This window comes from Saccopteryx bilineata, chromosome 9, assembly GCF_036850765.1.
Source record: "Saccopteryx bilineata isolate mSacBil1 chromosome 9, mSacBil1_pri_phased_curated, whole genome shotgun sequence".
Lineage (NCBI taxonomy): Eukaryota > Metazoa > Chordata > Mammalia > Chiroptera > Emballonuridae > Saccopteryx > Saccopteryx bilineata.
Window position 1 is genome coordinate 78,191,198 of NC_089498.1, and position 22,552 is coordinate 78,213,749.

General features: G+C 55.1%; 4 protein-coding genes across 10 annotated transcripts in view; 2 read left to right on the forward strand and 2 right to left on the reverse strand.

The window, feature by feature from the left end:
* Positions 1-791: 791 nt before the first annotated feature.
* On the reverse strand, positions 792-7,552 carry LOC136313659 (uncharacterized). Its single transcript, XM_066244151.1, has 4 exons — positions 7,455-7,552; positions 6,774-7,039; positions 5,106-5,431; positions 792-1,625 (listed from the first exon to the last, which is right to left on the reverse strand). Exons 1-4 carry the CDS (start codon positions 7,550-7,552, stop codon positions 1,608-1,610), a joined length of 708 nt encoding a protein of 235 aa, XP_066100248.1. The 3' UTR covers positions 792-1,607.
* A 70-nt stretch (positions 7,553-7,622) lies between these two features.
* Positions 7,623-12,177, reverse strand: ZNF503 (zinc finger protein 503). Its single transcript, XM_066242631.1, has 2 exons — positions 10,929-12,177; positions 7,623-10,176 (listed from the first exon to the last, which is right to left on the reverse strand). Exons 1-2 carry the CDS (start codon positions 11,226-11,228, stop codon positions 8,542-8,544), a joined length of 1,935 nt encoding a protein of 644 aa, XP_066098728.1. The 5' UTR covers positions 11,229-12,177; the 3' UTR covers positions 7,623-8,541.
* Positions 11,244-18,385, forward strand: LOC136312779 (uncharacterized). Of its 7 annotated transcripts, XR_010727057.1 has the most exons (5): positions 13,119-13,863; positions 14,261-14,480; positions 15,075-15,110; positions 16,218-16,363; positions 17,142-18,385. XR_010727057.1 is itself a non-coding variant. In XM_066242632.1 (2 exons), the coding sequence occupies exons 1-2, from the start codon at positions 11,244-11,246 to the stop codon at positions 17,636-17,638; spliced, it is 906 nt and encodes a 301-aa protein (XP_066098729.1). In that variant the 3' UTR covers positions 17,639-18,385. The 7 variants fall into 7 exon arrangements, 1 of the variants encoding a protein (XP_066098729.1); XR_010727056.1 differs by lacking the exon at positions 13,119-13,863 and having other exon boundaries at positions 13,874-14,480; XR_010727059.1 differs by lacking the exons at positions 13,119-13,863; positions 14,261-14,480; positions 15,075-15,110 and adding an exon at positions 12,518-12,675.
* A 173-nt stretch (positions 18,386-18,558) lies between these two features.
* Positions 18,559-22,552, forward strand: part of LRMDA (leucine rich melanocyte differentiation associated) — a 1,241,357-nt gene continuing 1,237,363 nt past the window's right edge. The window contains exons 1-5 of the mRNA XM_066244152.1: positions 18,559-18,637; positions 19,178-19,259; positions 19,357-19,495; positions 19,813-20,007; positions 22,031-22,129. Coding sequence (XP_066100249.1) covers positions 18,559-18,637; positions 19,178-19,259; positions 19,357-19,495; positions 19,813-20,007; positions 22,031-22,129 — 594 coding nt within the window. The remainder of the gene's footprint in view (positions 18,638-19,177; positions 19,260-19,356; positions 19,496-19,812; positions 20,008-22,030; positions 22,130-22,552) is intronic.

Below are 22,552 nucleotides of genomic sequence, written 5' to 3' on the forward strand. Positions count from 1 at the left end.
TGTTATTTATTAGGATTAATCACACAGAGTAGTTGGAATGTTGCCTTGGTCAGAATAATTTTAGAAAGGAAACCCCACAATCCCTCGGGCGTTTCCCAAGGGCATAGTCTTTTTATATTTAAAGCTTGAACTTCCTTCAAGGTCAAAGATTTAAACTCTGCAGATCCATGGACTACTTGAAATCATTTTTTCCAAAGTTGAGTATGTGTACTAAAGAAGGGCCATCCCTGTTATCAACTTCTCAGAAAGAAAAGGCTGTGGTTTCTGCATCCTCCCTCAGCCCACAGGAGGCTTAAGGATGAAGGATGCGGAGCGTGTGCGTTCCCACACCACAGGAATTGCCTCTGGAGGATGTGGGGGGAGATGTTTGTAAAGCGTATGGAAGAAAAATGATAGACGCACAGAAAGATGTACGAAGGGGTCAGCCCAGAACTCTGAAATGTCTCTCCTGTTGAAACCTGATGCTGAGGAAGCTTCTCCCAATGGGGCAACCCAAACACTCACATGTCATGTCACTGTTCCTGCTGTCTCCTCACCTCTTCCAGTTCTAGGAAGCGTCTCTTCCTTTCTCCAGATCCCGCAGCCCCACACCCACGGGACCCAGCACAGGTGCCCACCCCTGTGGGGTGTGTGGGTACGTGGTTGAAACTCACTCAGGTGTTGCTAAGAGTCAGTGAGACCGTTTGCGTTCTCTTTTGGTCACAGTTTGTTTCTTTTAGGGTTCTGTAGTCACACTATAATTATTTAAGGTAGTGTTAGTGCAAAGTTGATTCAGCACCAGTCTGTTTGTTTTGAGTTAGAAGTATATTTAATTTTTATCAATAACATGGAAGGGGATGGGAGATAGGTTTGTAGTGCTACACCTTTGTACCCCATTGTTTTTTATTTTTGTTCTTAGACTAGATGATCTCTTCTTTTTGGCTTGGTGTTATGTGCAGGGTGCCGGCCCAAAATGAACAGTTTTCTAACCAATGTTCTTTATAGGGCGAAATGACTTTTGACAAATCCCACTCTAAATCATTGCAGTATACAACTCCAGGCACCTAAAAGGAACAAAACCCACCAACCTTAAATTATAACATCTATGGCTTTATCAACTACCACTTCTGCCCACTTTATTAACAAGAATGTGGTTAGAAGTAGAAATCACCATCCACTGACTTCCTGGAAGGCCATCAACAAGAGAGCTCTTTTCTGCCTCCAGTTCCGCATGACCCCATCTGTATATTGCAGGGGGGTCTGCTGATACTCTGTTCCAACTTCCACCCATCTCACTCTCCTGAGTAACAGAACCCTGAATTTGTTTAATGGAGCAGTGTGCCCAGCTAAACATTACATTTCTCAGCCTCCCTTGCAGCTAAGTGTGGGCATGTGATTAAGTTCTACCCAATAAAGTATAAGCTGAAGAATGTGTGTGGATTCCAGAAAGACTCATCAAAAAGGATGGGACACTTTTTTAAAAAAAAATCTCATTTTACTCCTTTCCGTTGTTTGGAATGAGGCAATGGTCACGGAGCTCCATCAGCACTCTTGGACTCAGAGATGACGGGAGGATGAAGGCTTCCCGGCTGGGCAGGCACAGCTGCTCTGATGACCGAGGGCCTTCCTTAGCCCGAACGGACCACCTCCAGAGTGAAAGAAGAAAACATTTATCTTCCTTAAGCCACTATTTAAAGGTCATTGTTATTGTCAGCAAATGCAATTTCTAAGTAATTCATGAAAGCTCACCCAGTCCCAAGTGTTGTGCCACAGCCAAAGACATGTTAAGTTCCTCTAGGCCACTGCTACTTTTCTTCCCACTCTCTTTGGAATCAGATTGCCCAAGAGGGCCCAATTCTTTTGCATCTTTCCTCCCTTCTGTCTTTTGATTTTTATTTTTCTCTCTTCTCCCCCCCCCTCACCTCTTTGTTCCTGTCCCTCCTTCCCTCTAACATTTATTGGACATCTGCTACGTAGAAATAGGTACAGGAGATAGTGCCTCTTCCCTGGTGTACAGAGTCCAGGCTATCAAGAAAATGTAAAGAGAATATAATGGTGGGATGGACAGGTGTTACAGGAGCAATGAAAAGGGCATTGGATTGGATTGAATAGGTATGACTGGTGGGGGGCTTTCAGGAGGAGGTGACTCTGGTCTGAGATGTGAAGCAGAAGTTTTGAGTTGTAATTAAGATTAGAAGGCAGAAGACAACAATTCTAGGCTCAGGAACCAGCACAGCATAGTACAATAATTAATGACTCATGCTCTGGAGGACAGATATGTTCTTTCTCTCTAGTCCTCAGTTTCCTTGCCTGTCAACTGAGGATAGTGTTAGTACTAGAACTAGATGAGTGCCTGGAAAGTAAGCATGCAGTACGTGCTACTTAGGAACACTGTTTTTGTCAGCAAATGTGCTGCTCCCCTATGGTATGTTCGGTCCTATATCAGTTTTGGAGACAAGTTTCATAGAGACTACAGGTGACTTATCCATAGTCACACAGCTATGAAGAGGTATCAGTCACATTCAAGTGTCCTTATCCCTAATCCAGTGGTCTTTTTTTTTTTTTTTTTTTTTTTGTATTTTTCTGAAGCTGGAAACGGGGAGAGACAGTCAGACAGACTCCCGCATGCGCCCGACCGGGATCCACCCGGCATGCCCACCAGGGGGCGATGCTCTGCCCCTCCGGGGCGTCGCTCTACCGCGACCAGAGCCACTCTAGCACCTGGGGCAGAGGCCAAGGAGCCATCCCCAGCGCCCGGGCCATCTTTGCTCCAATGGAGCCTCGGCTGCGGGAGGGGAAGAGAGAGACAGAGAGGAAGGAGGGGGAGGTGGAGAAGCAAATGGGCGCTTCTCCTATGTGCCCTGGCCGGGAATCGAACCCGGGTCCCCTGCACACCAGGCCGACGCTCTACCCCGGAGCCAACCGGCCAGGGCCTAATCCAGTGGTCTTTATATCTCTACCCTCTGCCTTTGCGTTAAGTGCTGTGGGAATGCAAAGTGAAAGAAAGAGCAGTGTGTGGTAGGGAAAAACCTGGAGGGTTCCTGGAGTAGATGAATTTCGAGGGAAGGTGGGACGAAGGCATTACAGGGAAGGAGAATATGATAAGCACCACCAACCAAGGCGTTGAGCAGCTAGCTGGCTGGCAAAGTATCTGAACTGTGAAAAGTGGTGAGACACAAGGAAGGCAGGCAGAGAACGGCCAGATCAGGCACGCTGATGGCCAGGTGGTAGAGTGAGGATCTCAGCCAGGGGCCAAGAGGAGTAAGAGGGCTGGTGATAATGAAATTAGACTTTGGAAAGAAAAGAAGGAAATAAATATGTCTTTACTAAGAGCCAGTAGAGGCCAGACCATGGGTTGAGCATTTTACATTTACTATTTCAACCTCACAACAAAACTGTTAGGTTGGTATCAATGTCCCTGTTGTACAAATAAGAAAGCTGAAGTGCAGGGTTGAGGTGGTGGTGGGGCTAAGTTTCGATTTAGATCAGCTCATCCCCAAAGTTGTATTCTTTGCTGTGCACCACGCGGCTCTAAGTTGTTCTCGCGGTCAGAATCCCCTCGTACTTCAGAGTTCCTGTCCGGCACTGCTGCCCCGGGAAGGGCTCTAGAGTCTGTTCACAGCTCAGATACCTCCTGGTGAGCCCTGGCGTCTCACTGGGTAGAGAGGCTCACTATCCTTGGGGCTTTGGAGGGATCCCCAGGACAATGTAGGGTGAAATGTTTAAGCTCTAGGTTTGATAGAAATGGGTTCAAATCCCAGCTTTGCTGTGCACTCACTGAACTTGAGCAATGTCCTTAACTTCACCAAGCCTCAACTGAGGTAGGGCAGAGGGCCAAGACTAGGTTTGGTTCAGACCTCAGCTGGAAGTGACAAACCCTTGAGGAAGTGAAATGATAAGATATCTGTATTCACTTAAAAATAATGGGGAAGCAAGTTGGAGGGGTCGAGAGAAAATAGGATTGGCCATGAGTTGATAATTGTAGAGACTGAGTGATGGGTTTATGGGGGTTTATTATACCATTTCCTCTACTTCCTGTTCTGAGTAACTTCATTTGCATATGTTTGAAAATTCCATAATGAAAAGTAAAATAATAATAACACTGAAAACTTAAGCAACAACAACAAAATCATGTCTACTACACTTTCTCAGCTAAAACAGAATCGCTGGTTTCCAGGCGTTATTACGTTTTGAAATCTCCTCAGTTGAGAGCAGCCATCTGTTGTTGATATGTGACCTCAGGCTAGTATCTGCTGAGCTTTCCCTTCTGAGCCTCAGTTTCCTCATCTATAAAGTGTGGGGAAAGATTCTAATGACCTCATGGAATTGTGACTTTTAAATGGGATGATAGAGGATAATGTGGGCTCGAAATAGTTCATAACAGAGTAGGGTCAGCCTCAGCTTTGCAGTCATTCTGAGCACACTAGACCTCTAGCCACAGTGGGTGAGGAACTCTAAGCCAATATGTACAGAGTAGGCCATCAGACGGCCTCTTGGGGACAGGCCTCACCTTCTGGGCAACTTTTATGCCTTTTCAAAGCACAGGTCATTCATCAACTAGAAGGGCTTCTTTATCTGCCTTTCCTTACAGCTTAAGGGTCACCCAGCACAAAGACACCAGGGTCACTCAGTGTCACCACCAGAGGTACAGATGGGGGCAAAGACTGAATGGAGGGAAAGGCCTGGGCTTTGTCTGCTGATCTTGCCACTGGCTTCCAGAATTTAGCCTACGTTTCTACATCTGTGTCAGGGGCTGGTCAAGAGGGACAGCGCTCGATAAGGGATAGGCCCTAAGGAATAATCAGTGAATTAGAGTGAATGAATGTATGAATGTCTGGGGACACTTTAGTATGACAGACAGGGTGACCTGTTGGTACCTTCAGAGTGGCGGTGGGAGCTCCCAGGGTTGGGGAGGGGACGTGACACTTGGGCCAACTTCTCTGAAATAGGGAAAGAGAGCAAGAGGAACACAACAAAAGCTAGAGCAGGTGGAAAAGCGCAGAGGTCATGGTTCGCAGCAGGAGAGGAACGAGGAGTTACAAGGAGGAGACTGTGGGACACCGCTCCAAAGCAAAGGGAAGTGGAGATGCGGGGTCCCAGGATGACCACCCAGACAGCCGGCTTACTGGCCAAGGTTCCCGGTTTCCTTTTGCTCCGCAGCGCCGCCTGGCGGACACGCCGCGCTCCGCTCGGGGATCAGCGGCTGCAGGCCGGGGCCCGGGTATCCCGTAGCAATTCAGAAGGAAGTCTGAGAGAGCCGGGACGCGAGGCGGGACGGGCGTTTGTTCCCCGAGGGGGCTCACACGTCTGCCTGGACCCCCAGCACGTATTAGTACCTTCTCTTCTCTAACCACGCGCCCAAGGTGACTCAGCTCCGTCCAACACGTCGAGGAACGCATTCTCCCCCAGCTCCGGCCCCCGCCTCTGGAATTCTGCTGCCTCTGAGTAGTTTCTGCGGGAAGGAGGTCTCATTAAAATTTCAAGGGGTTTTGATTTGTATTAATAAAATACCAAGAGTGGGCACAAAGGCACAAATGTGCTCGGGTTGTCTCCTTGCTGGTCCCACACCTGAAATTCTAGGGCTTGGGAATTTCTAGGCCCATCCCCGTCCCTGCGAGTCCAGGCGGGCAGGCGCGGTGACCCAAGGGCCCCAGTTCGAGGACGCGAGGCAAAGGCAGGCGAAGCGTGTGGAGCTGCGTGGCCGGGGCGCGTGGTGGTGCGGGTAGGAGTGCGCAGGGCGCGGCTCCCACGTCCCAAGACGTCTGCACGAGCTGGTTGCCACTTGAGCCGCACCACCTCCGCGAACGTGCTCCCCTCGGACTCCGCAGGAGGGTGGCGTCTGTCTGAGGACTTGGGGTGCCCAGACCTCCACAGGCCGGGGTCTCGAGGAGCCAGGACCAGCCAGGCCCAACCCAGACACTCTTAGTCGGCCCAGAGCGGGAGCGGCGCTGCGGCGTTCCGGACGAGCGCCGGTCAGGGCCCCCCTCGGGCGCCAGCCCCCGTTCCGGAGTCGGGGCGTGCAGGGAGCGGGGTCGGAGGCGCTGGAGGCTGCCCTCCTCCGGGGAGCGGCGTCGGGGCTGGAGTCTCCACTGCGTCTTCTCCCGGCGCAGGCCGGGGAGCTCCGCTCTGCGTGCGGGAGGTCGCCGGGGCTGCCCTGCGTGCAACCCGGGAAAAGGCTCCGCAGCCGCGAGGCTGACGCTGGGAGGAGGGTGAAAAGTCTCAAGTCACCAACCCCCGAGCAAATGGCGGCAGGAGCGGCGCGGTTGCCTGACCGAGGCCCAAGGCCGAGGGTGGCTTCTGCGCCGCGGGGAGCCTCCCGTGGCAGCAGCAGGAGCTAGGCGCCGAGGAAGGCCGGTGGCTGGAAGGAACCAGAATGGCCTGATCCCAGGGAGAGGGGGTTCGGGGTGCGCGCTCAGCGACGCGACTCCATGGTCCCGGGATCCCCGGAAAGGCGCGCTCTGGGCCCCGAGCTCCCGCGGACCTGGAGGGTGCGAGCCCAAACGGCCAAGAGACCCGAGGCGCGCCCACGCCTGGAGTATGAGCGTGCGTGTGTGTGTGTGTGTGTGTGCGCGTGTGCGCGTGTGTAAGCGGAACGGGGGTCATGCCCGCCGCTCCCGCAAAGGCTAGGACTCTTCTCGGCGCGGTTCCACTGGCGCTTCAAGCAACTCAGCCCCGCCGCTCAACCTGGGGAGAAGGGAGCGGTGCGCACCGTGGGGTCCGCGCCGGGGCCGAGGGTCCCACCGCGGCTCAGAACGGAGGGCAGCTCGCAGGCCAGAGCGGCACTGGGCGCCCACCTGGGAGCTCCGGAGAGGCGGAGAAGGAGCGCCAGAGCCTCGCGGGGTCGAATGTGAAGGGGCTTCCGGGGGCTGTGCCCCCGCGCGCCCTCCTGCTGCGCAGACTAGGAGCGAGAGCCGGCTGCAGAGAAAGTGGGACGCGGAAAAGCAGCCGCGGCGCCGGCTTGCCGCGGATCCCAGCTCCGGAGAAAGGAAGGAGCCCCGGGAGGGCTGGGGGGGGGGGGACCCGGGCGATGGAGGTGGCCAGCTGGCGGCCACCTCTGGCCCTCGGCAGCCAGAAGAAGAAAAGGAGAGCGAACTCACTTCCCCCCGAAGATGAGACGGTTCAAGCTCGCTTTCCCTAGCTCTGGGAAACAAGTTCCCAAGCGTCCTCCGTCCCCCAGTCTATCCCGGCCGGGGGCCGAGACAAGGGATGCTTGGAACGCAGAGAGGAGCAGCCTGCCGCGGCGTCACCCACGGGCCGAGGCCGGCGGGCGAGTCCCGGCCTGCGCTGCTCTCTCCTCAAAGCGAAACCCCAACTCCCAAAAATCTCAGGAGGAAAAATTTAAAAATAATCTTTTCTTTCACTTTTAATAAACAGGCTGCTGGGAGAAAAATTAAAAACGAAATGAGCAATGGCTAAAGATACTATCTTTTCAATTGTGAAATCCCCTTTTGAAAAATACATCTCCTAAGACCAACCCCACTACTAGCCAGCCTTTCCGAAGCCTTTGCTTCTTCCTGAAAATCACAACAAAACAATCGGAAATGCGGCCACAGTCCTGGGAAGGAGTGGGCATGAGGCTTCGGGAACCCACCAAGGTTGCCAGGCTCTTCTTTCTCTTTAACCCCCAAATAAAAAAGATAATAATAAGTAAAACCTTTTAATACATCAAATATACGGAATTTTAATCTTTAAAGCGATACATTGTCTATTATTTTAGTACATGACGTAAACCTTACTTGTACCCTTCTCAGCGGGTGGACTTAAAAATTAAAAATAGTCAAGTGTTCCTTTTAAAGAACAAAATAAGGCAAATGAGGTTTTGGAAAAGAATTGTTTTTCCTTTTTTTTCTTCCAGAATACATACAAAAAAATACCCATTTTCTTCCGATGGTATACACCTTAAAAATAATTGCAATTTGAAATCAGAGCTGACAAATTGTGACTTGTTTTGTTTTGGTTTTTTTTGTAACAAACATGCATGTAAATTGTTTCAATCAGACATTAAATAAGAACGTACAATACAATCATAGCAATTTTAAAGTAACATTAAAGAGAAGACCTCTAGTTCTGTGGCGATTTTGTATTTATTTATAATCTACAAGGGACTGGAGGGTTTGTTTTCCATTTGTACCCTCAGGTTTTAATCCCCCCCCCTCCCTTTTCCTTTTTATCTACGGAGCTCAAACTAAATAATGCACTTTAGAACCACGGGTCCGCTTGGAGCTAACATAAATAAATACCAGTGTCCACCGATGCAGTCTTCAGATGAACACTTTTTCAATTATTTTTTTTCCTTCTTTTTCTATAAAAAGTCAAATGATATTTTTTTCAACTTTTATAAAGTTTGGGTGAGGAGGTGAGGTGGGGGAAAGGGGAGTTTCCCACCGGGTCTCGGTCGCTGTTTCGGGTAGCTAGATACGGTATATATATATTTTTTCCTTTCCTCGCCCGGGTCATCCCCACTCGCGGGTGACAGTAGCTTCTCCCTGTTCCCGCCCCTCCCTCGGCTCCTCCCCTCCCCCCAGCTCCCTTCTTTCCCTTGCCGGCCCTCTCGACGGCCCCTCACTGATACCCCAGCGCCGAGGCCGTGGTCAGTCTCTGTCCGTATAGGGCGTAGGGGGAGTAGTAGGGTCCGGTGGCGGCGGGCACGGGCACAGGCGCGCCGGGCGTGGGGAGCGGGCTCTTGGAGTAGGGGTGGTAGCGGCTGCTGAGTCCCAGCGCGTGGTGAGGGCTGCGCAGCGCCAGCGTCCCGGGGCTTCCCGGAGCTCCCGACGTGGGGATGTGCATGTGGCAAGCCATGGCGGCGGCGGCGGCGCTGGCCAGAGACGACGAGCTGGGGTAGCCCGACAGCAGTTTGTCTGTCCCGGGGAAGGCCGTATGGGTCCGCAAGTGGCTCAGCAGCTCTTCGGACGTGGCGAAGCGCTTGTCGCACGGCCCGTTGGCCGACACCCAGTTGCAGATGTGGGGGAGGGGGTCATTCGGAAGCATGAAGCCGTAAGGATAGAGGGGATGGCCGGCCAGGGAGGGCGGCGTGGCACCGGCAGCGGCCGCAGCCGTTAGCGACGAGTGCACGCCGTGCAGCGGGTGCGTGGGGTACACCAATGGGTATCCGGTTTTGAGCGCCGCGGCCGCAGCGGCTGGGTCGTGGGCGCACGACGCGCTGGCGGCCGCAGCCCCCGCCAGGTGACTGGCGCAGTGGTAGCTGAGGCAGTACGGGTCCCGGCACAAACTGGCTGTCATCACGGAAGGCGGCGACGCCCCGGCCAAGGGGCTCGAGCCAGCAGGCTTGCTGCAGCCCAGAGAGCCCGCTGCAGCCGCCGCCAGCTGCGCCCCCACCAGGCTGCCGGGCTTGGTGGGGTCGAGCGCCACGCCGTGGGGCAGGAACTGGGGTGGGTAGCCGGCGTAGGCCCCAGCCAGGCTGCCGGGGTAGGTCATGCCCGCGGGAGGCAGAGGGAACACTGTCTGGCCCGGCTTGTAGGGCGAAACGGGCGCCACCAGCCCAGAGCCCAGCACCGAGGAGGAGGTGGGCGCGCTGGGGCCCGAGCCGGAGCTGGAGCCTGAGGAGCCGCCGCAGTCTGAGCCTAGAGCTTTGCCCCCGGGGCCCCCGTCTGGGTGCTGGTTCACGTCCACATTAATCCCGCCGCCACAGCTAATCCGGCCGTGCGCCAGCCCCGCGGGTGCCCCTTCGGCCGAGGCGCCCCCGGAGCCCTTGCCGCCGCCGCCGCCCGCATCGGGGTCCTTCTTGTCGTCCTTGCCCTCCGGGCCGCCCCCCGCCGAAGGCAGCATGCCTCCCGGTGAGCAGGCCGAAGCGCTGGAGCTCGGGCTGCCTGTCCTGGGCGTGAATGGCTGGCAGGTGGCGCTCGGTACTCGGAATCCGGACTTCTCTGCCGAAACCCCCCCGCCGCCGCCGCCACCCCCGCCGCCGCCGCCTCCGCCGCCGCCGCCTCCCGGCTCCTTCTTATCCGAGCCGGGTTTGGAGTACGGCTTGAAACTCGATTTGTCCTCCACGCCGATGTCACTCAGCTTGAGGGGCCCCGACTTTCCGTCCTTGTCACCCCCGGCGCCGCCGCCAGCACCGCCCGCGCCTCCAGCGTTGGAGGCGACCGAGGAGAGTTTGGAGGAGGGCGAGGGGTCAGGCTTCCCGATCTGCGAGCACGTTTGCGCCAACAGCGCCAGAGGGCTCTTCTTAGCATCAAGCTGCGGGGTCAGATGTGGGGGGGGGGGGGCACAAAAGAAGAAAAGGGAAATCCTTTAGAATCCTGGCGTCTAGGATTCAAACAACCTCCGTAACGGCCCGTGGATATCCTTACAGCCCCGAGGCGCAATTCTAGTCGGCACCCTCTCCCTCTCTACACACACACACACACACACACACACACACACACACACACTCGCCCTTGAGAAAGGAAGCAGACAGCCCCCTGCCCCCCCATCTTTGACGTCCTAAACGCTAAACTGGATTTAAAAAAAAAAACCTCACAAAATGAGGTTTCTGACTCCTAGACTCAGAACTGTACACTCCCCACCTCACCCCTAATTCCTCAGAGTAAGGGCTTGGGCAGTTGGCTCCTGAGAGGCTGTGCACAAATACCAGCTTCTGGGGGACCCAAGGACTACGACTTTGGACCTGGATTCCGGGCTCTCGTCGTCTTCCAAGCAGAAAGTGAGTGGGCCTGGGTCGGGGTAGGGGTTTTAATACCAAAAGGACAAACAAGTTTCGGCTGCCTTGGCCCCTAACATTCATATCCCAGTCCACCTCCTCACCCCTTTCCGCCCTAGTTTTAAGGTACAAGAGTACTATCCTCTCCCCCGCAATCCCGGAGCTGAATCACTCCGAGTCCTCCTTCCCCCAACAACGTCCACCCCCGGATCACGAGAGAAAGAAATCCCGTGAAGCGGCAGCCAGGGTGGTGGTCCACCCCAGCACGGTCCAGGGAGAGGGTCCTTACCTCGATGGGGCTGACGGGAGTGGAAGGCAGGGGCTGCAGGTACTCAGGGTGCAAAATGTGGCCAGTCCGTGCGGTCAGCATCTTCAGCACCTTGATGGGAAGTCGGTTAGCCTGGCGGAGAGGGTCAGAGGGGGGCACGGCGTGCACAAAAGGCTTGGTGCTGCCGCCCGGGGATGAGCCTGGGCCGGGGCCGGAGCTATTTCCAGAGAGTGCGCCGTTCCAGGCAGGGTCTGCACTGCCGCCGCCGCCACCGCTGTGCTTACTGCTTCTTAGGGCAGAAAGCAAGGGCGCTGTGCTCATGACCCACCCGCGCGCATGGGAGCAGCGGGGGGAGGGCTCCAGGAGGCGCGGGGCGGGCTCGGGACTGCGCGCTCGCCCCGGGAGCAGGAGCAGCAGGAGGAGGAGCTGGCGCAGCGGCCAAGGGCGCCCAGCAAGCCTTCTCGGCGCCTGGAGCCAGAAGCGAATAATCCTGGGTGGCCTGCAGTGGAGCGGTGGCCGATCGGGAGCTGCCGGCCCAACCGCGAGACTGCCGGGCGGCTCGCCGTGTGCGCCTGGGGCTGTGTCCCTGCGCTGCGCACTCGCGGTCCGGCGCGGGCGCTGCTCTCTGCGGTGTGCGCCGCTGCCTGTCCAGCCGGGGCTCTGGCGAGGAAACTCACTTCAAAAGCAGCTGCACCGAGGGGGAGATTAAAGCCTTTGCCGCCTTCCAATCAAATGGGAGCCCGAGGTGATTGGAGGGTCAAGGGGATGTGACGCGTCCCGCGCCGCCGCCGCTGCCGCCGCCAAGACTCCCAGCGCCGGTTTTAATGGGCAGCTCCTTCCCAGCCGCCCTCCCTTCCCACCCGCGGCTCGTCCCCTCCTTCGATTTCACTCCAAGGGGGAGCTGGACTTTTATTCTACGTTTGCTATCTGCCGCCTCCCTCTTTTTTGTTCTTCCCGTTGTCTTTCCTTTTCCCAGCTCGAAAACAAACTGAAACCTTTTGCAGGAGGGTTCGTGCGCGTGAGGAACAGATTGAGGTGGTGTTCAGATGGAGTCCCGGCAGGACTCGGGACAACAGCCGGGCTCTCAACTCCAGGGCCGCACAGGAGGTCCGAACACCAAATAGTCTCTCCTCTTAAGTAACTGAGCTCTCTCGCGGCGCGGCCGCCGGGATAAGGAAGGGTGGGGAGCGGGTCCCGGAGGAAGTCCGCCCGCCCGCCCGCCCGATTTGATTCCCCGAGATCTGGCGGCGGAGAAACCAGAAGCTAGGTGGGCAGCGGTGGCAGTTCTTCTCCGAGTTGTGCGCCGGGCTCCCCGCCTTTCCTGGCCACGTGATTCCCGGGGACTCGCAGATTGGGGCGGGAGCGAGGGTCACGTGCTTCCTCTGTTTCACACTCGGCCCCCACTGCTCACTCTCCCCCGCCACCTTCGCTGCTCCTGCTCGCCCCCCCGCCAAGTTCTCTGGGTATCTCCACCCCTCCATCAATTGTCAATGTTCCTCGACCGCAATCAATCAGTTATTTGTCAGCTCTTGTCAATCCGCCCGTGATTTATGTCAGCTTTTGTTGCTGATTACAAGGCGGGTGCGACTTGAAGGGAAAAAGAGAGAGAGAGACGGAGAGGAAGGAAGAGATCGGGGGGAACCCGGAGGAGGAGGAAAGAGGAGCAGCCTCCTGGGACAGGAGGGGGCGGGGGCGCTAAGGAAAGAATGAAAGGGGAGAGGGAGGCGCTCGGCGTCGGGGAGATGAACAGTGCGAGTCCAGTGCGCAGGTGCGGCCAGGGTGCCGAGAGGGTGCGCAGGTCTGGGGCGCGCGCCTCGCCCTCTCGGAGTCGGAGACAGACTCGCACCCTTGAACCTTTGGTGACTCCGATCCTCTGGGGCCGCGGAGTTCGGAGCGGCTCCCGATACCCAAGACGGGCAGAGGCGATGTCTAGCTTGGGAGATCTTTTTCTTTCCTAGAATATTCCCTCGGGGGCCTGTAGTGTGTGGATGCCCGGCTGCTAGCCCGCTGGGCACGCCACCCTCCGCGGTGCCCTGACCCCAAACTCGGAGACTTCTTCCTAAGAGCCACATCACCAACGTAACCTTGAGTCCTGGAGGTCAATGATGGGGTATCCCCCTCAATTCTTTGAACCCCTTCGGATGGTGGCTAGGGCTGAGAGGCTCCGGAGAAGAGGCCTGGCCGTAGGTGTGTGAGGGAAGACACGTCTCAGGCTCACTCAAGCCCCTTCCCCAACCCTTTACGACTGCGCGCGCCGTCCAGCAGGCTTGGCAGCCGGGGTTACTCGGGTCTGCTGGCTCGAATTTATGGGAACGCAGAGCTGGGATTGACCTGTGCTGGGAAAGCAGTGAAGGAACGAGGGCGGGAGGGGGTGGCTGCCTGTGGGAACACGGGCTCTTCCAGGGAAGCGGAGCGGGACTGCCGCGTTCCCCTCGATTTGCACCGTCACTCGGGCTGTTTGTAAGGAGGAGGGGAGGCGCTGTGCGTGACTCCGTGTACCTGATTTCTGGGTGTACAAGTGTGTGCGTCTGCCTTTGCCGCTGTATGAGTTGTCAGGGGTTTGATAGCGTCCGGAGCGAGTTCGAGGGTCACCTTCAGAAAGTCGCAGAAATTGGAAGGGGGGCGAGAGGACACATCCCCTTATTCGGAAGGACTTGGAAGACTTTGAATATCCCCTCCCCCACTTTTCCGCCCCAGCTTCTCTTTTGTTGTCAATTCTTTTGATAAATGGCGGGGCAGGGAGGGCTGGAAGCTAGAAGCCAGTCTGTACCCGCGCGGGGGCGGAGGCCAGGCCTGCACGCGGGTTTCCACCCGCGCTCCTCGGGCGCCAAGCCGCGTGCGCGCGGGGTCGGCTTTCGGACCTGCCCTCGGCGTGCTCGCCCTCTCCTCTAACCATCCTGTCCCCCTCCCCCACTTTTCTCTCTCTCCCACCCGCACGGTACCGAGAACTTTCGGGGTGAGTTTTAGAATTTTCTTTTAGGCATTCATTTTTCTGCGTTTTAATCTTAGCCCTTGATTCTTCAGGTTGGTAAACTTCATGAAATGGTAACTTGGCTAAAGATAATTTGGAGAAGAGGCGAATAAGGCAGTGTGTAATTTGGGCTGCTGCTTGTTGGTGTGTGTGTGTGTGTGTGTGTAAGAACACACCTGCATTCAAAGGGTTTGGAGTGCCTGTGCGACCACTGAGGAGGGTAGTTTGGGAGACACTGAGGAAGGTGAGTTTGGGAGATGGCAGCGAGGCCATAAACAAGGTTGTGAAGATCGGTCTTGACCATCAATGGGGAGCAAGTCCCGGGTAGTCTTAAACTGTCTGTGAAGAGCAGTGTGTCTGTGCAGCCGCTTGTGTCCTGCAGGTGTGTTCGTGTCTGTCTGCATGGCTGTCAAGGTGTCGGCCCGGATCAACTGTGGAGATCTCAGCTCTGCGAAGCCAGCGGTGGGCGGGTTTCTGCCGCAGCCTCCCGGCGAGGTCCAGACACTGAGTGCTGGGGGCGGTGGCCAGAGCTGGTGACCAGGGTGTGCCCCGCTCCCTCACCTCTGTCTCCAGGCTCAGCTCCTCACCTCTTCCGGAATTGGGTGAGGCAGCAGTAGCACCCAAAGCGTGAGAGTAACCAGAGAGCGGCCCCCGTGTCCCGCGGAGCGGGAATGCCGTTCCCTGAGCAGCATGGCGACACACTCTCGCAGGCCTGCACGGTGCTGCGCGTGTGCGGGTCGTGGTCCGCGTGCACTCGCTCTTCTCCAAACCCAACTCGGAAGGTCCGAGCGCACGAGGGCGCCTGCAGGCCTGCGCGCCCCGGGACATGAGGAAGCTCCGGCATTGGAGCGGGCGCTTCCAGCCCAGGAGGCCAAGTCCCCAAAGGCCGAGCCGGCCGTGGGGGTGGGGTGTTATTAATTACTCGGCGTTAGGCCTAATGCTTCCAACCCCCAGCTGCGGTTGGCGTGGATGTCCTGTGGATTTTATTTGCACACAATGGAAATGATTTGTCTTCTCCAAAAAAGGATTGGGCAAGGCAGATATTCGAGGAGGAGGCGGGAGGAGGAAGAAGGGGAGAGAGTTGAGGCAAAAAGTTTGAAAATGCCTTGAACTATTCACTGTCGAGATGGCTAATCAGTATTGAGGCCGGAGGGCAGGCGGGCCGCCTTTCACCGCAGCTTTCCTTTCATCTCCAGCTCGGCGGAGGCGCTCAATTAAAAGCCTATCAGTTTGTAAGTAAATCAACGCCTATCAGAGTTGTCACATCAAACAAAACGATTATTATTGCAGCCCGCCTCCCCTATTAATCTCCCTCGAAGATAATCCGCCTGACAGGTCAGGTCCGGCGAGCTGGAAAGCCTGGCCCAGAGCGCCCGAACAGTCCCGGACCGGCGCGCGCCCCTGGGGGCCTCCCCACCCCGGAGTGCCCAGCCTCTCGGTCCTCTAGGAGCAGGGAGGGAAAGGGGCGCTCAGAGGCTGCTGGATCCAGGCCTGACTCTCCGGACTGGGAGCGGGGCCCAGATTCACCGGACTGGTAGGAGGCGGTTCTGGGTGGCCTTTCCTCTTCTCGAGGCCTTGAAGACACCCGCCTTGCCGGAGTCACAGCCTGGCCTGTTCCCGGAGTCTCGCCAAGACTTGCACTCTTCTCGACTCGCCTCCTTTGGCTTTCTTTTCCCTGTATACCTTTTCTTTTTTGTTTCCTCTCCCACTTCTCTCCTGTCTCCCTAATCATTTTCTTCTCTTCCCGCTCCCTGTCCTTTCCCTCTACCTACTTACCAGGGACTGTTTCCTGCTCTCGCGCCCCCCTCTAGGTATGCCGTATACACTACTGCGGACAGTCACACTCTCTGAAGAAGGGCCTTCTCAGGGCCCGGGTTATTTCTCTCCGCCAAGCCTGCCTCAGGAGTGTGTGCAATTCCCAGGAACTCCTGACAAAGTCCTTCCTAATTTTTTCCCAAGCAGGGGCTCTCAAAAACTCTACGCCTGTTTAAGGATTGGGTGCATTTGAGAGGGAGGTGATAGAGAGAGAAAAAAAGAGACAGACCAGGGCAGTGAGATGGGTGGACGGTTGCAAGCCCCCTTTTCTGTAATTAGTATTTGGTCTTGTAATTTCACTGCTACACAACGTTGCAGACCTTGCTGATGGCATTGCCTAGGCGTTGCAAATATGCGGAGGAGACCCCCCAGGCATCTGGGCCTCAGCACCGAGTATGTGAAGGGTTGCCTAACGTTTCATAAGTAGAGACACGCAGATAAGTGCTTCTGTGACCTCACGCTGGCGCCTCGCAGGCCGGCGGCTTTGATAACTGCATGGGTGTGAAGTCACGGCCTTCTTTCAGGTGGTCTCCGGCTTCGCGCTCGGGGATGCTACGGAACCAAACACGACCCGCCCTCTTCCACACTCTTGCTACAAATTGATAGGCCCAAATGGCCATTGCCTGAGCCCAGTGGAACCAGGATGAGAGGTGGTTGGAGCGTTTGAGGGGTAAGGGTTACCCGCCGGACCCCAGGCCTTACTACCCTCAATGCCCGGCTCCAAGCCCCAGGGAGACTTCCTCACCACGCAGGTATCATAGAGACCCCCTACTGCCACCGCCCAGGTGTACTTTTCAAGCACTGCCATGCTGGCGGTCCGGCCCAGGTTCTCCCCAGCAGTCACATGGGGTCTGAAGCTGCGATATCGAATAGAGCCCACCTCAAGGTGCTGGGAGCCCGGAGATGCAGGACTTGTGGCCCCCACCCTGGGTTCCCCAAAGCCCCTCTATTTGTGCACACTTTCTATAGTTGACCAGGTGGGAATATTTATTTCTATACCCATAAATATTGTAGCCATGTAATGGCTTAGTTACCTGTAAGGCTGTTTTTCTTAGATGTATTTATTTCATCTCTGCCACGCCACAGATATTTAAAGAAGCACATACTGTACCTCTCCATGATATGGAACTCACTGTAGCTATGGGAAATATTCTGCTGGGTGGTTATTTGTATATAAGTGCTGTCTCTAGCCCAGATAACACCCAAGCAGGGGCTGTAAAAAGACACTTGCTGTAGATTTTTTCCAACTTAACTGTATGTCCACACAACGAGAATTTAATGATATTTTATATCCCTCCATAGATCTAAATATTCAGATGTTATGTTATATGCCCTTGAGCTGGAAGCAATCTAACGTTAACACTGGACGGGGAACTGTTTGTGTAATTTTCAACCCCCTGCATTACACATGAATCTTGATCTAATAAATTCAACCTTGTCATTTTTAGAATCGACGGGATTTCTCTGTTGCGGCTTGCACTGCCTCTATCCGAATAAACCCAGCTCGCAGGCAACGGGCAGGAAACGGCTCCGGTTCTCCTGTACGCAGCCGCATCGGCCCAGAGCGGGACGCACGGTTCCCCCAGTGCTCGGGAGGCTGCAGTCCGACCTCCGGGGGAGGCTGGATTGTCGGCGCCCTTGGGTCAGGCGGCCCCTCGCTGCTGCGCAGAGCCTAGCAGCCCCATATCTGCCGGCGCTCCAGCAATGCGCGGGCCCGAGTCCGCCCGCGGTAAAAATGAAAGCAAATTCCGCGGCACTCGAGGCCCGAACTTGCTTCGACGCAAGTTTGCAGCAGAGATTCGGTGGAGGCTTTCGGAGGACAGCGCGCAAGAGGCGGGGCGGTAGGTGCAGAAAGCTCGGGGCGGCCGAGGTGGCCCGAGGCGAAACGCTGGGGAAGAAGGTACCCGCCCTTCCCTATTTCTCGACAACTGGACCTAGCCCGTAAAAACAGTTTCCAAGGTGCCGCTGACGCCTAGGATGCGTTTGTGGGGATTGAGCCCGGCAGGACGTGACTGTGTAAAAGGTGTAGAAAGAGCTTTCTGGAGAAGCGTTCACCCAGCGGGGCTCCGAGAGAGCTGGGGATCAGCTTGCCCTCCCCGGAGCGGAATGATCAGAAATCTACTTGGGGAATCTCCTGCTCAGTCTGTTCCCCTCACCTGGAAACTGCGCTTAAACAACTTCCCGCTGCCTGCACTGCAAACTTCCCGCCGTCAGAGGACTAGGCTGGGACGCGGAGCGAGCCCTCGAGGCCTCCCCTCGGCCCGTTTAGCCCAAAGACAGCCTTGCGCGGGGGTGAAAGGACGAGAGTGGTCCCCGTTCTCACCGGCTACCCAGACTTCACCGCCTACTTCCCAACACGCCGGAGCGGGGGCTTCCTCTTTGGGAGCGGCAGTCTTGGGGGGCTGGCTAGGGCGCAAAGCACGCGCGCGGAGCCGGGCAAAGGGTGGGAGTGGCGGCCGACCGTCTCTCCGCGGGGCCTGTCGCCGGGCCGGCCGCGGCGGGTGAGTGATGAGGGCAGAGAAGGGCGCCCATAAATCGCGGGTGTCAGGGCGAAAAACTCTCTTTATTGTCTGCGTGATGGATGGGCCCAGGGACGAGACACCAAATACTTCGTATCGCCTTTAAATGGGAACACATTTTCCGCGGCCATAATTCATGTTTTTTAAATAGAAAGTTTGAAATGTTGCCTATATTTCACCGGCCCTGACATATTTATGAATCGCTCCCTGCATGCAAATATCATTATTTAAAGCGCCGGGGAGAGCTCGGGGGAGGGGTGGAAGCGCGGCCCCCAGGGTGTGGGGGTGGTGAACCGGGGAAATGCTGCTGGAGGGGGTGGGGCATCTCCCTAAAGTGAAGACAATAATGCGCCGAGAAAAGCCTTGTCCGGAGGCCGAGCGCACCGGGGCTCCCTTCCGCGCCAGACCCCGAGTCGCTCCGGGAAGTTTGCACGGCTTGGGTTGAAAACCAGCCCTTGCCTCCTGCGGGGAAACCAGGGGGGCCTTCTGCGTCCCTCTCTCAGGCCCTGATCCAAGCCGAAGCCCCGTTTCCAAGAAGGAAGTAAAAAAATAAAATAGAATTTAACAACGCAAATAATAACCATCCAATATGTTTCGTGTTCTTTGCCATTTCATCGATTTTTATTGATTTCCATTCTGCAAACCTGAGATTGTGCGCGCCTGGGTGGGGCGACTGTCCGACCCTAGTCACCGCAAGAAGTGGGTGGGGGATAACCCTCGGGTGCCTCTGCTCGCCCCCACCCAACTAGCTCACTACTTCTCAGGCACAACGGAGCCTGCGCAAGACGCAGGGTCACGACTGATCAGGCTCTCAAGCTGAAGGGGGCTTCAGTCCCGCCCCCTCCACTTCTATAGAGCACAGCAGCGCTCCTGGGGTCTGCGTCCGCCCTGCCCGAGATCCACTGTCAATACAATAGCTTTGGAAAAAAGCTGGGCTCGTGCTGTCATCCTCTAGTCCCTGCCAGTCCAGCCTGGAGGCACCCACACCTGCGCTCTCACTAGCCCTCTTTACCTGTGCAGTCCCCCGCGGCGCCTGCGGCCGCGCCAGTAAGAGGAATGAGAGGGAGGGCGGGGAGTAGGAAGGACAGAGGCACCACCCGAGACAGCCAGAGACGCAGATCCGGGGCCTCCTCTTCGGACCTAGTGTTGGGGTCTTGGCTGAACTGGATATAGGAGCCGAACTGCGCTGGGGAGAACTGGCTGGGAGAAGGGCTGGAATAACCTACCTGGGAGGGCGCGGAGAGCCCCGCGGCGCGGCCGCTGGGGGCGGAGCCCGGGCTGCCGTGCGGCCCCGCCCCTCCGGCACCTCGGCCCGCCCCTAGCTCGTTAGGCCCGCCCCTAGCTCGTTAGGCCCGCCCCTAGCTCGTTAGGCCCGCCCCTAGCTCTTAGGCCCCGCCCCGCAGGCGGGTCGGCGGGATCTCAGGCCCGAGGCAGAGGCCGGGCAAACCGCCGGGTCTCGCGGGAGGGCCCTGGGCAGCCTCCCTTCCTCAGCTGGGGGCTCTGTTTTAAGATTTAAATCATAGGAACGGAAGCACATATACACTAGCAACTTCGCCCAAACTCTCACGTAAGACTTTGTCAAACTCGGGTCTTTTGGTAGCCGAGACCTGGCTGGCCAGGGGCTCACACCTTCTCTGGAACCGTCGGACCGAAGGGAGTACGTATCCGAGCCCGCAGGTCCCACCTGTCTTGCGGGAAGAACAAAACAAAAGTGAACACTTTCCTAGCGTTCGTCCTGTTCCAGGTGCTAAGAACTGGGTATGGATTGTGTGTGCCCTTACAGCAACTGTCTGAGGTGAGTCCTGTACCCCGAGTGCCCTGTTTATAAAGACACTGAGGTGCAGAGAGAAGAAACTGGCCTTTTCCCACTCACATCTCTTCCATCTTCTTATCTCTTCCTCAGACCCCAGCGTTTCAACACGTCACGCGAGGGCCCGCTGCTGGGCGCTCACCGCCCGATGGGCTGCCAGAGGCCTTGCTCCGCGGCGGGGGCCTCGCAGGGGAGAAGGGTCAACGGGTGGATGGGGCTCAGCCCTTGGGCGGCTCTCAGCCTGGTGGGGAAACCGGACCACAGAGCATCCTCTCGAAGTTTCTCCGTGCTGTCTGCCAAAGCCTGGGTGTTCCTTTTAAAAAGGCGTATCAGCCTGACCTGTGGTGGCGCAGTGGATAAAGCATCGACCTGGAAATGCTGAGGTTGCCGGTTCGAAACCCTGGGCTTGCCTGGTCAAGGCACATATGGGAGTTGATGCTTCCAGCTCCTCCCCCCTTCTCTCTCTCTCTCTGTCTCTCCTCTCTCTCTCTCTCTCTCTCTCTGTCTCTCCCTCTCCTCTCTAAAAAAAATGAATTTAAAAAAAATCAATAAATAAAAAAAAAAAAATAAATAAAAGTGGTGTCATTTAAAAAAAAAAAAAAAAGGCGTATCAGACCATGTTTCTCTTCTGCTTAATGGCCTCTGGGTTCTCATTGTTCTTAGGATCAAGTTGAGCCCAGGGCTGGCAGGTCTCTGAGGCTTGATTTGCCTCAGCTTGCTTTCCTGCCTTTGACTGCCTCCTGAGCCCTTCAGCCTGAGCTCCTGCTCATCAGTGGCTGCCTTTCGCTTACTCAAATGTTCCCTGCTACTTCCCACAGCAGAACCTTGCTGATGCTTTTCCTTCTATCTGGAATGACCTTCTGTCCTCTCCACCTGGCTCCACAGCTCCTGTGTCTTCAGATCCCAGCTCACACACCACTCCCCTGCACCTTCCTACCTGGTTACTGGCTCAGCACCCTGTAATCCTCTCTCAGAGCACTTACCACACTGGGGTTTCCTGCAGAGAGTATCCCCTTTACTAGGTGATAACTTAGAGGGCTCAGGGGCTGGGGCTTTTCCTTCAAAGGCTTAATGAAGAAACAGCTGTGCTGAATGAATGAATAACTTTTGGGGTTCACTCCACTTTTTGAAGTCATCAGTAAGTATTCTTTATGATTTCATATGCTGAGATGTTTTTAATTTGGTAAGGGGAGTAACACAAATCTCATGGAAAAAAGATTATTTTGAGTCTCTACATTGTAAATATCAAAAAAAAAAAAAAAAAGTAAATGCTCAAGGAAGTTGAAGAAGAGAAATGTCTGGTTTTCCAGCCATTTATTCAGAGTTTCAAAGTGCAAGATGTGCTGGTTGACACAGTATAATGGACCCCCTACACACACAATGACCACTTCTCTCACCATTCAGGTATGTTTGTCCCAAGTCTTCAGCCCCAGTCCCCTCTCCTCTTCCTTATTTGACATATTATTGCTGTCACAGTTAAGTTCTTTATTCACTTCTACTGAGCTGCTGCTACAAGAACCTTCTAATTGTTCTGTACATCTTCAGCTTTCTTGCCTCTAATCCATTATACATATTCCTGCCAGGTTAATTTTCTTGATCATGTCATTCCGTTGCTCAGAAATCTTTAGTGGCTCCCAATTGTCCTGACTCTTTATAATCTAATTCTAAAATACTTTTTAAAGGCTTTGATTAAGTTGAATTCCAAAATTGTAGAAGAAAAGTCAACCTCAACCCGCAAAGCACTCAAAGATATGTAATGAAAAACATTATGATCTCACCCAGCTCCTCTCCAATTTCCCACCCAATCTCCTGATATATTCAGTGTCAACAGCCTGGGGTGTAACTGTTATCCTTTTTGTCTATGTTCATTATGTTCATATAAACTACTCTCATATATATGAGGCTATTATGTTTGTTTATTTACACAAAATGGTTATATTAAAGTCCTAATATTTTTTAGTTTTGTCTACCTATTATCTGAATTCTCTTCCTGTTTGTTATAATGCAGGTCCTGCTTCCAACTACAGAAGCTGAAGGGGCCACATCCTCCATCTCCCTGCCCTGGACGGCTGAGGCTCCACCAATAGGAATCTTTGATTCTCAGGAGGTGAGCAGAAGATTGAAATAGGTTGGAAATCCTCAGCAGCAGCAGCAGAGACTTTGAGAGCCTACACGGAGCACTGACCCAAATCAATAGCACTAACTGTCTAGGGAAGCTGCGTGGAGAAGACAGTTGCTGCCATGTACAGTATGATAAGAACAGCCATCAGGCAGTGGTCTAACCAGACTGTTGCCGTAACATGACCAGCTGCATCTTCCATTTTCCAGCCACTCAGTTCCTGTCCATTCCTCAAGGCTGAGTCCCCAGTCCTCTTAATGATTTTCTGAGCTTCTTGAAATCCTTCTGATAAATTCCTATTCTCCTTAAATTAGCCAGAGCTGGGTCCTGTCATTCACAACCAAGAATATCAATTGTTTGCCATAGCATAGCTCTTCGGGTAGCTTCTAAACAGATCTGATGGCAATTAAT